General features: G+C 43.8%; 1 protein-coding gene across 1 annotated transcript; it reads left to right on the top strand.

The window, feature by feature from the left end:
• The first annotated feature begins 449 nt into the window (after positions 1–449).
• Positions 450–14445, top strand: LOC148147377 (adhesion G protein-coupled receptor G1-like). Its single transcript, XM_087995600.1, has 7 exons — positions 450–567; positions 1495–1633; positions 8472–8615; positions 11801–11917; positions 12023–12065; positions 12154–12260; positions 14302–14445. Exons 1-7 carry the CDS (start codon positions 461–463, stop codon positions 14443–14445), a joined length of 801 nt encoding a protein of 266 aa, XP_087851726.1. The 5' UTR covers positions 450–460.
• Positions 14446–16080: the final 1635 nt, after the last annotated feature.

Here is a 16080-nt window from a genome sequence, read left to right as displayed (position 1 = left end):
ACTCACCATCGTGACTTGGAAATATATCGCCATTCCTTCACCATCGCTGGGTCAAAATCCTGGAATTCCCTCTCTAATGGCATTGGGGGTCAACCCACAGCAGGTGGACTGGTTCAAGAAGGCAGCTCACCCCCACCTTCTCAAGGGCAGCTGGGGACGGGCAATAAATGCCGGCCAGCCAGCGACGCCCACATCCCACAAATGAATAAATAAATAAAGAGCCCTTTCTGACATTATCCACGGGCTTATGACTAAACACCCTCTCCTCCTTTCAAAGAAACATCTGAACAAAGGTTTCCAATTCCCCAATTGTAGTTGCGAGTTTTGGGGAGTTTCTTGTTATTTCCTGTATTACTCCTGATAAAGGTCAAACCATTTTACTTGCTTATATTTTGTCTCCTTCATATTCTGTCATCGTGCAGGTAACATTCCCACTCCCCAGAATTTGGATCCCAACCAAATGTGCCGTGACACGATGCAGCAACTGCTTTCCAGGGAGAAAAACATGAACAACTCTGATTCAGTGAACAAATTCCTAGCGCAATGTGATGGTGTCATTCCTGACAGGTAGGTATCAGTGCTCATAAAATGTGATGTTCATCTGCGAACAAAATCTGTGGGATTGATTGGTCACACAGTGGTTAGCACTGCTGCCTCCCAGCACCAGTTATCTCAGTTCAATTCCAGCCTTGGCTGACTGTCTGGTTGGTGCAGACTCAATGGGCCATGTGGCACTGCAGGAGTTCTGTGATTTTCAACTTGTTGCTAATCAGCTTCTATTATAGAAACCATCTAATTTTCACCTCCAATTAATGTACAATTCCAAATTAAGTCCTGTGATTAAATTAAACATCTACGAGCAAACGTTCATGTGAATGTTGTGTGGGGGTCAGGTGCTTACCTTTTGTCACGTGTTGGGTATTTCTCTCCTTTCCCTATGTTCCTGGTTCAGACTCTGGTTCAGGATAATTTCCACCCATCGAGGTCAGGTTCCATGTTGGCGGTGGTTAGCAGGTCTGTTAACATTGCTGGTGGAATGGGGGCATTTGCAATATCACGTGGAGATGGAAGAATTTCTTTACATGTTCACCTTTTTTACGCTCCCATTTTGTCTGTTTAATGCTCCCTGATTGATCGCACTAACCCGTGATTAAAATGGTTAGTGCCTGATACACATGTCCAGTCCCTGGGAATGCTGGCTGCCAGACGCTGAGCACCCCTAGAGCTCACAGTATGAGAAATATATCTTGTTTCATCTCATCATTTACTTAATAATCCACAGTATGTTGTCCTGGATTTATTAAAGTACTTTACAGCATTTCCCCTGGAAAATCCTACATGTGTCATCAACAAGGTCCCTCTGGTTATGAGCTTGTGGGGGTGACCCTTTACTTTTTATTGTGGAGCCACGTACATGTTGCTCACTGCACAGATGTTGCCAGACTGAATATTTACAGCACTTTCTGCTTTTATTAAATTGCGTTTCTGTTGTAGTACAACACTGGAGAGAATACTCGCAGAGATAGAAATTGAAGGAGGAAATCAATCCTTCTCAACGCCAAATTACTTTGCTCACATTCAAAGAATAGAAGCTGAAAAGTTCCAAGGACTTCACTTTCCTCCATCAGATTTGGTGAGTGTTGTGTTTAGCTGGGCATTGTAAGCAATGACTATCATGTGTTGGAAACTAACACCATTTTTAGAGAAAATGTTGGGAGAGGGCTTGAGAATCTCTCAGTGTAGTTATTTTAAACTGAATTTAACCCTTCCTGTGAATTCACATTGATACTGTATTCTAGACTTATTTAATTCCATTCAATGTTTGTGAACTACCTCAGGGTCATACTTAATCTGATCCTGAGCCTCTCCAAAGGTGCTCTTGAATTTGGCATCAGGAGATACATCACAATTGTTCATAGATTTTTATTATTCACTTAGAGTTTGGATTTGAAAAAAATTGTAAATTTATGGATGAAACCAATAAAAATGGAGATTACCACAAATGATCAGAAATCTAATAATTGCAGAATGGGCATAAAGTTTACAAACAAATATCAATACGTATAAACATGTGATACACATTTTGGTTTGAAAGATAAAGACATCATCTCTTACTTGAAAAACAAGAATTTAATTTGAGTCCAGTAACAAAAGGATCTCAGCAGCAGTACACAGATAATTAGGGTGGCATGGTGGTTTGATGGATAGTACTGCTACCTCACAGCGCCATGGGCTTGGATTCGATCCCACCTTTGGGTGGCTGTCAGTGTAGGGTTTGCAGATTCTCCCCGTGTCTATGTGGGTTTCCCTCAGGTGCTCAGGTTTCCTCCCACAGTCCAAAGATATGCAGGTTGTGAGGATTGACCGTGATAGTGTCCTGGGGTGTACAGGCCAGGTGGGTTAGCCATGGGAAATGTCGGTGTTGGGTCTGGGTGAGATGCTCATTGGACGGTCGGTGGGAACTTGATGGGCCAAATGGCCTGCTCCCACAATGTAGGGATTCTATAAAAATGCAGGTTTTTAAGTTCAGAATAAAAGAATCATCGTGCTGAGTTCACATCGAGATGAATAGACTGAAAAGGAAGGAAATTATGTAAAACTTATCTCAAATCTTGGTTAGATCACTCTTGGAGTCCTGTTTACTCCTAGAGAATGTGGAACTCACTACCAGGGGGAGGAATTGTGGTGAACTGCGAGGATGGATTGAAGGGGAGGTGAAGTACTGTACGTCCATGTGGGAGAAGGGAATACAGCAAAGCTTTCCAAAGTGGGTTCGCAAATGCTCTGACAGAATGATGCAGCTTTACATTCTTCCATTTCCTCAATCTGTGGGTGTGGCCTTAATGAGGCGTGGCTCCTGCAGCACTGACCTTGGCCAACCTTACACACTGTTTGAAACCCATGAGATTTCCTCAAACCTCTCTGACCCATACCTCTTGTTCTTACAGTCCCACATGCCTCCATTCTTCAACGTTTCCCCCTTCTTTTAAAAGTCTTTGCCCTCCCCCTGCTCTATCGGTCTTCCCCAGCTCCACTGGCCCTGACATCTCCCATTCTCACTGAATGGCCACAACAACTTTTCAGCCTTGTACAGGTGCCCTGGGTGGGAAAGGTTCAGAACCCTGGAACACAGGGTAAGTCTATTAGAGTTAGATATTGAAATCCCCGAATCCCCTTTCGGGAATAAAATCTGCTGTGTTTACCTGGTCTGCACTACATGTGACTCTTGTACAGGGCCGTGGTGAGGCCATACCGAGAATATTGTTGCAGTTTTGGTCTCCTTTTCTGAGGGAGGATACACTTGCCCTCGAGGGAGTGCAGTGAAGGTTTACCAGGCTGATTGCAGGGATGGCGGGACTGACACATGAGGAGAGATTGATGAGTTTAGGATGGTTTTTGCTGGAGTTCAGATGAGTGAGTGGGGAATCTCATAGAAACATAAAATTCTAACAGGACGAGACAGGGTAGATACAGGAGGATGTTCCTGATGGTGGGTGTGTCCAGAACAGGGATCACAGTCTGACGATTCAGGGTAGACCATTAAGGATGGAGATGAGGAGACATTTCTTCAGCCAGACAGTGGTGAGCCTGTGGAATTCACTACCACAGGAAGTGGTTGATGACAAAATGTTGAATGTATTCAAGAGGTGATGAGATATAGTACTTGGGGTGAATGGGGTCAAAGGTAATGGGGAGAAAGCAGGATTAGGCTATTGAGTTGGACAATCAGCCATGATGGTGATGAAGGGCAGAGCAGACTCAAAGGGCAGAATGGCCTCCTCTTGCTTCTATCTTCATTGTTAGCTGCCCTCTGAAACAGCCTGGCAATCCTCGAAGACACAAAATCATCTGTCCATGACGGTATTGATGAGGGTGACCACTGCAGAGTCCCAAGTACCAATTTGTACCTCACACTGAAATTACCTTTTTTGGTGACAAGGTGAAAGGCAGCAGTGACTGAATAATAAGAGAGACAATGGTACAAGGCAAAAGAAGAATAGGTCCAGTCAAGGATAGTAGTGGGAAGTTGCGTGTGGAGGCTGAAGAGATTGGGGAGACACTGAATGAATACTTTTCGTCAGTATTCACTCAGGAACAGGACATTGTTGCCGATGTGAATACTGAGTCACAATTAAGTAGAATGAATGGCTTTGAGGTATGTAGGGAAGAGGTGTTGGAAATTCTGGAAAGGGTGAAAATAGATAAGTCCCCTGGGCCTGATGGCATTTATCCTAGGATTCTCTGGGAAGCAAGGGAGGAGATTGCAGAGCCATTGGCCTTGATTTTTATGTCCTCATTGTCTACAGGAGTAGTGCCAGAAGACTGGAGGATAGCAAATGTGGTTCCCTTGTTCAAGAAGGGGAGTAGGGATAACCCTAGTAACTATAGGCCGGTGAGTCTCACTTCTGTTGTGGACAAAGTCTTAGAGAGAATTGTACAGGATAGGTTTTATGAACATCTGGATAGGAATAATGTGATCAAGGATAGTCAGCATGGTTTTGTGAAGGGCAGGTCGTGCCTCACAAACCTTATTGAATTCTTTGAGAAGGTGACTAAGGAGGTGGATGATGGGAAAGCGGTAGATGTGGTCTGTATGGATTTTAGTAAGGCGTTTGATAAGGTTCCCCATGGTAGGCTACTTCAAAAAATACGGAGGTATGGCATTGAGGGTGAGTTGGAGGTTTGGATTAGGAATTGGCTGGCTGGAAGAAGACAGAGGGTAGTAGTTGGTGGTAAAGGTTCATCTTGGAATGCAGTTCCTAGCGGTGTTCAGCAAGGATCTGTTTTGGGACCATTACTTTTAGATTAGATTAGATTTCTTACAGTGTGGAAACAGGCCCTTCAGCTAAACAAGTCCACACCGCCCCGCCAAAGCGCAACCCACCCATTCCCCTACATTTACCCCTTACCTAACACTACGGGCAATTTAGCATGGCCAATTCACCTGACCTGCACATCTTTGGACAGTGGGAGGAAACCAGAGCACCCGGAGGAAACCCACGCAGACACGGGGAGAACGTGCAAACTCCACACAGTCAGTCGCCTGAGTCGGGAATTGAACCCGGGTCTCTGGCGCTGTGAGGCAGCAGTGCTAACCACTGTGCCACCGTGCCGCTGTTTGTCATTTTTATAAATGACCTGGAGGAGGGGCTAGAAGGTTGGGTGAGCAAGTTTGCAGATGATACGAAAGTTGGAGGAGTTGTTGACAGTGAGGAAGGATGTGGCAGGTTACAGCGGGATATAGATAAGCTGCAGAACTGGGCAGAAAGGTGGCAAATGGAGTTCAATGTAGCTCAGTGTGAGGTGATTCACTTTGGTAAGAGTAACAAAAAGATGGGGTACTGGGCTAATGGTCGGATACTTGGTAGTGTGGATGAGCAGAGGGATCTTGGTGTCCATGTACACAGATCTTTGAAAGTTGCCACCCAGGTAAATAGTGCGGTGAAGAAGGCATATGGCGTACTGGCTTTTATTGGTGGAGGAATTGAGTTCCGGAGTCCTGAGATCATGTTGCAGTTGTATAAGACTCTAGTGCGGCCGCACCTGGAGTATCGTGTGCAGTTTTGGTCGCCATAGTATAGGAAGGATGTGGAGGCACTGGAATGGGTGCAAGGAGGTTTACCAGGATGTTGCCTGGTATGGTAGGAAGATCGTATGAGGAAAGGCTGAGGCACTTGGGGTTGTTTTCATTGGAGAAAAGAAGGTTTAGGGGTGACTTGATAGGGGTGTACAAGATGATTAGGGGTTTAGATAGGGTTGACCATGAGAATCTTTTTCCATGTATGGAGTCAGCTATTATGAGGGGGCATAGCTTTAAATATGAGGGGGGGTAGGTATAGGACAGATGTTAGGGGTAGGTTCTTTACTCAGCGAATCGTGAATTCATGGAATGCCCTGCCAGTAGCAGTGGTGGACTCTCCCTATTTATGGGCATTTAAGCGGCATTCGATAGGCATATGGAGAATAGTGGGCTAGTATAGGTTAGGTGGGCTTGGATCGGTGCAACATCGAGGGCCGAAGGGCCTGTACTGCGCTGTATTCTTCAACGTTCTAAGATGAGAATGGAACAAACAAAGAAACAAAAGATGAGTCTCGACCAGGAGTACAGATGGGAAATGGCAGAATCCTCACCAACAGCTGCTGTGTGAAAAGACAGGGAGAGTCCTTTTGCCTGGCCCCATCACAGATCTTCCCATTCTCCTGCCCGTGTTGCTTAAAACCTGTTGTATCTCTGACTTTGTTTAGAATTCTGACAAAAGGTTTCCAACCTAAAATGTAACTCCACTTCTCTCTCCACAGATGCTGCCTGACCTGTTGTGTATTTCCAGCATTTCCTCTTATTACTTTTGATTTCCAGCATCCAGATTTGTTTGCTTTGTACTGTATTCCAGGTAGATCTCCATCCGAACCTAATGGATTGCTGCAGTTATTGTTACAACTCTCAGCAGGACACTGGCAGACAACTAACAGCTTACTTTAATATGGTCGCTCCTATCAGTGAATAACCCAGAGAGGAAGTGACTGTATTTACAGGGGAAGGGAAGCTGTTTCTCAAGGAAGAGGCCAGTTACCTCCCAGAATTCCATAAGGCCATAAGAAATGGGAGCAGGAGGAGGCTGTTTGGCCCCTCGAGGCTCCTCTGCCATCCAATAGAATACCAGCTGAGCCGACATTCCCCATGGCCACTTTACACATAACCCCTGACGCCCCCATTGATCCAAGAATCTAACTATCTCCGCCTTCAATATACACAAGGATTCTGTCCCCCAGCTCTCTGTGGCAAGGAGTTCCAAAGATTCTTAACCCTCTGAGAGAAGACATTTCTCCTCATCTCTGTCTTAAATTGGCTCCCCTTTATTCTGAGACTATGCTTGCTGGTCCTAGACTCTCCCATGAGGTGAAATACTCTCTCAGCATTTACACTGTCAAGCCCCTAAAGTGTTTTCTAGTGACCCTTCTCTGAACTGCCTCAGATTACATTGGAATGTAATCTTTCCTTAAATAAGGGACCAAAATACTACAGATGTGGTCTCACTAGCACCTTGTTCAGTTGCAGTGAGACTTCCCTCCTCTTATATTTCAACTCCATTGAAATCAGGGCCAACATTGTATTAGACTTCCTGATTACCTGCTGCACCTGTGAGTGGGCTTGTTGTGTTTTGTGCACAAGTTTCCCCAAGTCCCCTTGTGTTGCAGCTTTCTGCAGGGTTTCTCCATTTAAATGATACCGTTTTGGTTTCCCTTCCAAAATGAACAGCTCTGCATTTTCTCACATTATGCTCCATTTACCAACTTTGTGTCCACTCACTGAACCGATCAGTGTTGCTGTATAAACTGTTGATCTCCCTCTGACAGGCTGCCTTTCCAACTATTTTCCTTCAGCATATTGTTCCTGATATTTCAGATTGTGATAAAGGCTCCCAATAATCTATTATCAGGGATCTTGGACTCTCAAGGTAAATGGATTTTCAGTTCTGTGAAAAATTTTCTGTGAAGCATTGGATCAAAACTACCTTTCCATGAAATGATGTGCTTAAGCTGAACACCCAAGCATGTCACCTGATGGAAAGACTGTTGGACAATGTTTCTTTGTTTCTTTTTCCCCCCATTGGATGTGGGTGTCACTGACCGGGTCAGCATTTATTGCCCATCCCGAGTTGCCCATGAAAAGGTGGTGGTGAGATGCCTTCTTGAACTGCTGCAGTCCATGTGTTGTAGGTAGACCCTCAATGGTATTGGGAGGGAGCTCCAGGATTTTGACCCAGTGATAATGAGGTAATGGTGAAATACTTTCAAGTTGGAAAGGTGAGCCACTTGGAGTGTTAACCAATTTAAGATTCATGACAGACTGAGAGACAGTTGGAGAGAGGGTAGGGAGAGGTTTGAAAGAAAAGAATACATACCAGTAAAAGAGCAGTTTAATTTTGACAGTCCCCAGACCATCAGAGCGAACAAGATGTCATAAGCTGTTTCAGCAGTACAGGTAGACAGAGCAGAAAAAAACCCTTAGCATTTCTTAGTCTGTCAGTGTCTGGGTATCTCAGAAAAGGCAGTAATGGGGAGAAAAGATCACAGGTGAATGTGTAAATGTCACCCTGGTGAGCTTGTCAGTTGAGTAAGAAATTGACCGGAGCGACAGTTCACAGGGGGTTAAGTGTGTGTGAGAGACACTGTCGTGGAAATGTGTTCATGGGTCTTTTTGCTGTTTATGATCGAATACTTCCAAAACGTCTCACTGATATCATGCTGTTGGTTATTCCAGTTTGTATGCTAAACTTCTGCTCTTAGTTAAAAGAATATGAGAAACCTCTTATGAATATGTTCAGTGACTGACCACCATGGCACCCAAACTGGAAAAATAAACTTTACAGTCAATCAAGTCAGGTTTCCCTCTGGAATCTAACTGGTTCAGTATTATCCCCAGCTGGGCTCATGATAAACAATTGATTTACCTTGTTTCATTCAAACAGATTCAGCAGCAAAATATCTCAAGCTTAGCCCGAAAGGTTGAAATTGAATTGCCTCCAACTCTTCTGGACCAGGTTAAGGAACAGCCAAATGTTCTGATCTCGAGAGTCATTTTTGTTATCTATGGAAATACAAACCTTTTCCAGGTAACGTAGTCAGAATCAACATTGAAGTATAATGCAAGTTAATTCATTTGGAAAATAGCAATAGGACAATATTATATCAAGTAATCGCTACATTTATGAAGTTAACACCGTGAAATGTAGTGCTGTGCCTCGGAGTGGGATGCAAGAAAGGACAGCAGGTTTATGCTCATACACGCTGCTTCATACTCTCATGGTCAACATTTTCCAACAAGAGAGAGAGAAATGTCCCAGTGATTGTATTGTACCGTGTCATGTGATGGGGCTGCTATACCGAGTAGCTGGAGTTTTGTGGAAGCAGCAGGAACTGGGTGAGGGTCTGGCCTCACTGGGTTCTGCATGAGCACAAGGTGCAGTATCTGGATGTTTGGTCTGAGTCCCAGTCCCCAGGGACTGCTGGGTGATATGGCTGTGGTGCATTGAGCAGAGTGTGGTGAGAGTGGTGTGGTTCGGGGGAAATGTCCTTTTGAAGATACATTCACTGACCTCGACCACCAGTGTAAGCTCACTGACATACTTGTGGCACTGCTTCAGACACAAGACCCACACTTGAAAACAGGAGAGAACACAGCTTCAGCACTCACTCTGTCACTCAAAGGAAAAGCTCCCAAATTACATCAATCATTTAGACTGTGACTTAACTGTATTTTGCCTCTGGTATGGGGGGCTTGTGTTCCTGTACGAACATCGCATTTGACCCTTCAATTTACAAAACTCGTTAAGTATTTTTTAGTTCTGGGCTGTATTGAAGTTATAGCAGGAGAACACTGGGTTTGAGAGCATAAACTGCTCAGAAGGACAGTGATGTCAACCCTAGCTATGCATCTCATTAATTTTGTACATTTCGACTAAGTCTCCCCTCAGCTTCTGCGCTCCGAGTTTTACTCACCTCTCCTTATAGCTTATACCCTCTCATCCAGGCAGCATCCTTGTAAACTCTTCTTTCTGAAGCCTCCAATCCTTCCTTTGGACTGACGACCAGAAATGAACACAAAATCCTACGTGTGGCCTAATCAATGTCTTACATCGCTGTATCATGACCCCCTGACTCTTGAACACAATTCTCCAAACAATTTTCTTAAATAAAGGCACAACATTAGTCCTCTGGCAACTCACCTGTGGTGACAGATGAGTCAAATATTTCTGAATGGGCTCCACAATTTCTTCCGTCACTTCCCACAGCATTCTGGGATACACTTGATCAGGTCCTGGAGATTTATTTAACGGTATGTATTCTCAGACATTCAACACTTCCTCTTCTGCAATGTGAACTGTTTTCAACATATCAATATTTATTTACCCAGAGTTTCCTAGCCACCATCTTTTTTTTCCACAGTAAAAAATTGACACGTAGTATTTATTTTGTATCTCTCCCATCTCCTAACACAGAGAGAACCTCATTGATCTGTAAGGGACCCGATTCTCTCTCGAGCTCCTCTTTTACTGTTCATGTTTTTAGAGAATCCTGAACCTTATCTACCAAGACTCTCATATCCCCTCCCTGACTTCCTGATCTCCCTCTTCAGAATGCTCCTACCCTCTTTATACTCTTCATAAGAATCATTTGATCCCAGTTGTCTACATCTCACGTGTAATGCTTTTGTATTCTTGACGAGAACCCCAATCCCTTCATCCATCCATTGTTCTCTCAAAAGGTCATGAATCTATGGGATTCTCTATTCCAGAATGCAGTGGACATGGGAAACTGAATACATTTGAGGAGGAGAGAAACAGATGTTTAATTAATACTGGGTTAGAGGGTTATGGGGAGAGGGCAGGGTAGTGGAGTTGAGGCAGAGATTAAATCAGCAATGATCAGTTGAACGGCAAAATAGGCTTGAGGGGCTGAGTTACCTACTCCTGCTCCTAGTTAATAGGTTTACTGTTTATTACTGGTGTTTTGTCTGCTTCCTCTTGTGTGAAAATGGACACAAAGTACTCAGTATATTGATCCATCATTAGCTTGGTGTTTCTTCCAGAATACCAGTCTCCAGCAAATAAAAAAAAACAAAGGAACCAACAGGAACAATACTTTCAGTTTTTGTTTATTTCATCTTTTGCATCACTTTGACTTTTCAAACATTAGTTGTCCTTATATGCTCCATTTTCATTCAGTAATTTTCTACTCTGGCCAGTTCATACTCCCCAATTCTCCCAATCTCTCATATCCCGGGAAGTACTCTGTAATTGTAAAAGAATTGGGCAGTGTGGGTTGGAACAGCTTTCACGAGCTGGGAAAATAGCTGACATTGGGAGACCTGGAGTAAATACTGAAATGGAAGTGAAGGTGCTACAAACTTCGGAAAATCCATGGATTGCAAAACCATTTCCAGTTTTAACTTGATGTCAGGTAAACTGGAACATCGGCAGTCACAGACAAAGTGTTCCTTTCCAGTACAGAGATCAGGAGATTACTTCCATCCACACCACATGAACTTTTCTATTTCCAATATTCAGCGCCCCGGATGAACAGCCTCTCATTACAGGAAGAGATTCTGACTTCAAATGTCGGATCATAAACAATGTGTTCAAAGTTGTAAAGAACAAAAGAGGATTCAGTTTTAATCAGCCTTTTGGAATGTTTTTAGATGACTTACAGTGTGGAAACAGGCCCTTCGGCCCAACAAGTCCATACCGACCCGCTGAAGCACACCCACCCAGACCCATTCCCCTATATTTACCACTGCACCTAACACTGCGGGCAATTTAGCATGGCCAATTCACCTGGTCTGCACGTTTTTGGACTGTGGGAGGAAACCGGAGCACCCGGAGGAAACCCACGCAGACACAGGGAGAATGTGCAAACTCCACACAGTCAGTCGCCTGAGGTGGGAATTGAACCTGGGTCTCAGGCGCTGTGAGGCAGAAGTGCTAACCACTGTGCCACCGTGCTGCCCATATGTTGGTGAAGACATTCCAACCAATGAATCCAAACATGTTTCTGCAAAACTAAGCTGCCTCTGTCTTGTTTGGGTGGGCAGTTTCATGCTGGCTGCACACTCATACCGTTCACAAATGCTTCTTATTTTGCCTCACTTACTGAAATACCAATAAGGCCAAGTCTCTGCAAAAAGGTTTGTACATACGAATTTATTCAAATTTAATCCTGTTTAAAATACACAGTCCCATCTGGAAAAATTTTCCACAGTCCTTAAGTATACATTACTCTTGCTGTCCTTTGTCTCCAGAGTGACAATAACAGCACTGTGTTAAACAATCTAGTAAGTGGAATCGAAGTGGTCAATGTCACCATTGAAAACCTCACCGACCCAGTGACCATTGTCTTCCAGAACACAACCTTGCCGGTAAGGGAAAACACAAACACTCATTCATTCATCGCTGTGCAACTGAACAAATAAATTATTTAAGTGAATGAGAGCCCTTTATGATGTAAATCAATTCCATTTTAGACTAACTCAAGTGGAAAATGTGTCTTTTGGGATTTCAGAAAAGGTGAGTTAACATTTGATGAAACAAACTTTGTTAGCTCTAGAATTGAGGAGTAATGGCTCACCTCTGATTTTCTAACTTTTCATTGTAGGGAGCACAAGTCATGGCATCTGGAGTGAGTCTGGCTGTACGACAGAAAGTCAGCTTCACAACATCACCTGCAAGTGCACCCACTTGACCTCTTTCGCTGTGTTACTGGTACGAATGATCCAATCAAATACTGTGTTTTATTCTGGATGGATTGCAGTAGGAACAATAAGTCTCCAGCATGCTGTGATCAATCTGTCCTCTCATTGTGGTTTGAATACAATTTCATTGTGGAATGAAAGGGAAGCAGAGAGACATAGATCATTGAAAGCACAGATGGGGACCATTCTGTCCATCACGTCTGTGCATACTGAGAGGGATCTATCCAAAATCAATCCCACTTTCCAGTAGCAGCTGTGTAAATTACAACAATTTACATGCATATCCAATTTTCATTTTTGAACATAATTAGGGTTTGACTCCATTACACTTTTCGGTTGCGAGTTCCAGATCCCTATCTTCTCCTCAACTACCCTCTATTCATACACAAATTAATCTAAATTTCTACCCCATGGGTAATGATCTCTCTGCCAAGGGAAACAGGCTTACTCTGCCTCAAGCGCCTATTGCATTGTCCATCTCAATTAAATTTCTCCTCAACCTTCCCTGTTTTAAAAAAGCCTGGTCTCTCCAATCTGTCCTTGTGTTCTTTATTCCTGGTGATATGTTTGTCAATCTCTGTGTACATTTCCTCTGTGATCAAATCCTTCCAGTAACCCTGTAAATGGTGTTGTGTGCAGGACTCCACCAGTGGCTGACCTAGATTGAGCTGAAGCTCTCTGCTGCTATATTTTACCCCTTGGTTAATCAACAATCCCATTGGCCTTCTTTGCAGCTGATCGACCTAATTTGTAACCTCAGGGAACATGTGCTCCACAGTCTCTCTATTCCTTCACACCGCTCAGTATTCCACCATTTATCGTTTCTTCCCTCACCCATTTGCCCCCTTCCAATTCCCTACTTACATTTCTCTCCATCGCGTTTTCTCCCAGCTCAGTGGTTATCTCTCTGATGCCTGAAGATTTCTTCCTCACTATCCATTTTTATAACATCTGCAAACTGAATCCTGTCCCAACATCATTGATACCTGCCAAGTAAAGTAAGGGACAGAGCCTTCCACAACCCCACTGAAACAGCCTCCCAATCACAAAAGCAGTGTTGCCCATTGCCCTTTGCTTCCTATCATTGAACAGCTCAGATTCAATTTGTCCCGTGCTCTTGGATCCTGTGGGTTCTTGCTTTTCTGCCCAGTCTCCCATATCATTCTTTCCCCTTAGAGTGGTCCCTCGCTGACCCAGATAACAGGGAGGCAACATATCATCCTGGTGTCTGTGGCTACAGTAATGGATGTTTATTCCCTTAAGTAGTGGTTGCACTTCCACTGTCATCATTCGGAATTTTATCAGTGTTTCCCTAAACAGAGTCACCAAGGTGCTCACAGTTTGGCATTGCCATCACCAGTTCACAAACCCACCTCCAATCAAAGAGAAAGATGCATTGGGACTCCTACCTGGTTCTCTTTAGGCAGTCATTCATTCCCTCTCTGCTCGGGGATTATTAAGCTGCAGCATGTCAGCTCCTGCTCACGATCTGAAGCTCAAGCTGCTCCAGACGGTGATAATTCCTGTGTACGTGATTGTCCTGCACAAGAGAGCTCCTGTGGTACAGTGGGTAGTGTCCCTACCCCTGAGGCAGGAGGCTTGAGTTCAAGTCCTCCCTGCTCCAGAGGAGTGACATCACAATTCTGAACAGGTTCATTAGAAAGTACCTTGTCCAACATGAGAAGCTTCCTGGATTGCCACGTGCTACAGGGTGTGTACTCAACACAACTGAGGTGCCCCACTATGTCCTTTTTCATTGCACAGCGTATGAACTTACCAGAAAGACAGAGGGTTGTGCCTTATTTGAAAAATAGTCCCAGCTACTTGGGATCTGCTCCTCCCCTTGTGCTGATATCACACTATTCTTTTATATTCCCACTGCTCCCATTCCCTTCCCTCCAGGCTTTCCATTTCAACTTCATTTGTTTCGACCTGATTTCTTGATCACAATGAAGTTATCAGTAACTGAGCTGAAACATTTCCCTGCGAATCGCTGATCTGCCTTGCTCTGTGATGCCACTTTGTTATTTGTTTCATGCTGTGTCCTTCAGCTCCCTTTGCTGTTACTCTGCTACACTGCCATTGAAATCACTGCAATTACTCCTGTGACCCACCTCACTCACCTGACTCTCTCCATCCTTGTGGGATCAGACATTGTCATTGATGAGCCGAGGAAAGAGGCAAGTTGGCAATAGTCAAGGTCGAGGCATTTCAAGCTCAAATGATCCAAGGGCAGGCTGTTTTCTCCCAGAACCCCTTGCCAACCCAGCGCCAAAAATAAAACACACCACAAATGTTGATGTCTGCAAATGCATCAGGCAAGAGAGAATCCCAAAGCAAAGTCTCGATGCCCAGTGCACATTTCTCTCACACATAACAGGCCACTGTGAGCTATCATTTTTCCGACAGTCCAACATGTCATGATCATTGATGCAGATGAGATTGGAAATGTGTCATCCATTACACAGCAGACCCAATTGTTGGAGTTGTTTGTCACCTTTGCAGAAATCGTGGTTTCTGAGGGTTCGTTTTGAATTGCTGCATGTCCATTTTGGTTTGACTGTCTCTTTCTCCAGTGTATGAAATGTCCTTAATTTAGGCGGCATTTGATGTAGATTTAACAGAATAGAACAGAGACAATTAATTAAAAAGGACTTCAACAATCCTGGTCTCTAATACTCTGCTGTTTTGTCCAGCTGCTCCATTTTGATTGACAGATATTTCTCTGATCCTTTAGACCTCGGTTTCTTCTGCACATTGAATGGGAGCTGGGTGGGAGCTGGAGTTTTAAGGAACATTCAGAATAGTTGGTTGAGGCTGAACTGCCTCAATTCTGATGTGAAAAGAAAACAGGGTCACCCACTGGCAACAAAGCTGGTTTGACAGACTCTGCAAGATGGCACAATCCACATACATCTCCACCTGCTCACAGCCATGGGACACTGTCTTCTGGGAGCTAAAGGCAGCGTGGATTACAAGGGCACCTGCAACCACTGTGCAGTTGAAGGCTGGTCCAGCCAGTATTGGAAATTTCCCTCTGCACCAGTGAGGCATGTTGTACTGGAGACTGGACTTCTTTAGTCTTGTCCATATTTCTTGTTTCCTTTCATTTTCCTTTTGCGTGTTATTCCTTCAACCTCTCCTCTGTCAGCCTTGAGTTAAGGTATGAATTGGTGGAAGTGCCTTTAGAACATTTCTAACGGCTTTCAGGATTTTTGTCATCAGCCCTTAAATATGGTGGACCTGTGGCTAGATCCCTGATGGTGCTTTGATGTAATAACATTTAGAATTTTCTTTCTCAAAGGATTATCACAGTGACGTTGCCTCAGATGTTACTTCATCGACACGTTCTGTTGCATTGATTATTGTTGGCACTTTTATCATTTTCATAGTGATTACAGTTCACTGCTATGAGACAATCAGGTAAGAAAATCTGCTCTCAAGGCTGTCATTCTCCTTTTGAAGTGTATTTCTGCTGCAAACCCATTCTGTTTTACATTTACACATTGTTCATTCTGAATTGTTATTTCTTTCAATCAATTACAGGCTACATGCACATACGCTAATACAAACTGATTGGATCAAGTGACTAGTTTCCATGTTTTACTATGATTTTAGTGTATGCTTTGATTATTTGATTTCCTTCACACAATGAACAGTATATTCCCAAACCCAAAGCAATAATCAGCTATTAATAACCCTTTGACGAGGAGAAGGGACAATGTTGAATCAAATGTTGCTGTCTTGAATTGCCAACAACTCCTGAACGTCACAGTGACCATTCCAATGTGATGGTCCATGTTGCAAAACTTGCAATCCCAGCCTGAAAT

Source organism: Chiloscyllium plagiosum, unplaced genomic scaffold (genome assembly GCF_037043375.1).
Source record: "Chiloscyllium plagiosum isolate Xiang-an unplaced genomic scaffold, Cpla_swu_hap1 HiC_scaffold_17, whole genome shotgun sequence".
Taxonomy (NCBI): Eukaryota; Metazoa; Chordata; class Chondrichthyes; order Orectolobiformes; family Hemiscylliidae; genus Chiloscyllium; species Chiloscyllium plagiosum.
The sequence above is the reverse complement of the archived record's forward strand: the minus strand, read 5'-3'. Positions and strand labels throughout refer to the sequence as shown.

Excerpts from the sequence above, each read along its gene's own strand:
- LOC148147377 (XM_087995600.1), top strand. The coding sequence starts at position 461 with ATGTGCCGTGACACGATGCAGCAACTGCTTTCCAGGGAGAAAAACATG. Across the intron at positions 1,634-8,471 it reads ACTTTCCTCCATCAGATTTG|ATTCAGCAGCAAAATATCTC; the intron begins GTGAGTGTTGTG and ends TCATTCAAACAG. Across the intron at positions 8,616-11,800 it reads GAAATACAAACCTTTTCCAG|AGTGACAATAACAGCACTGT; the intron begins GTAACGTAGTCA and ends CTTTGTCTCCAG.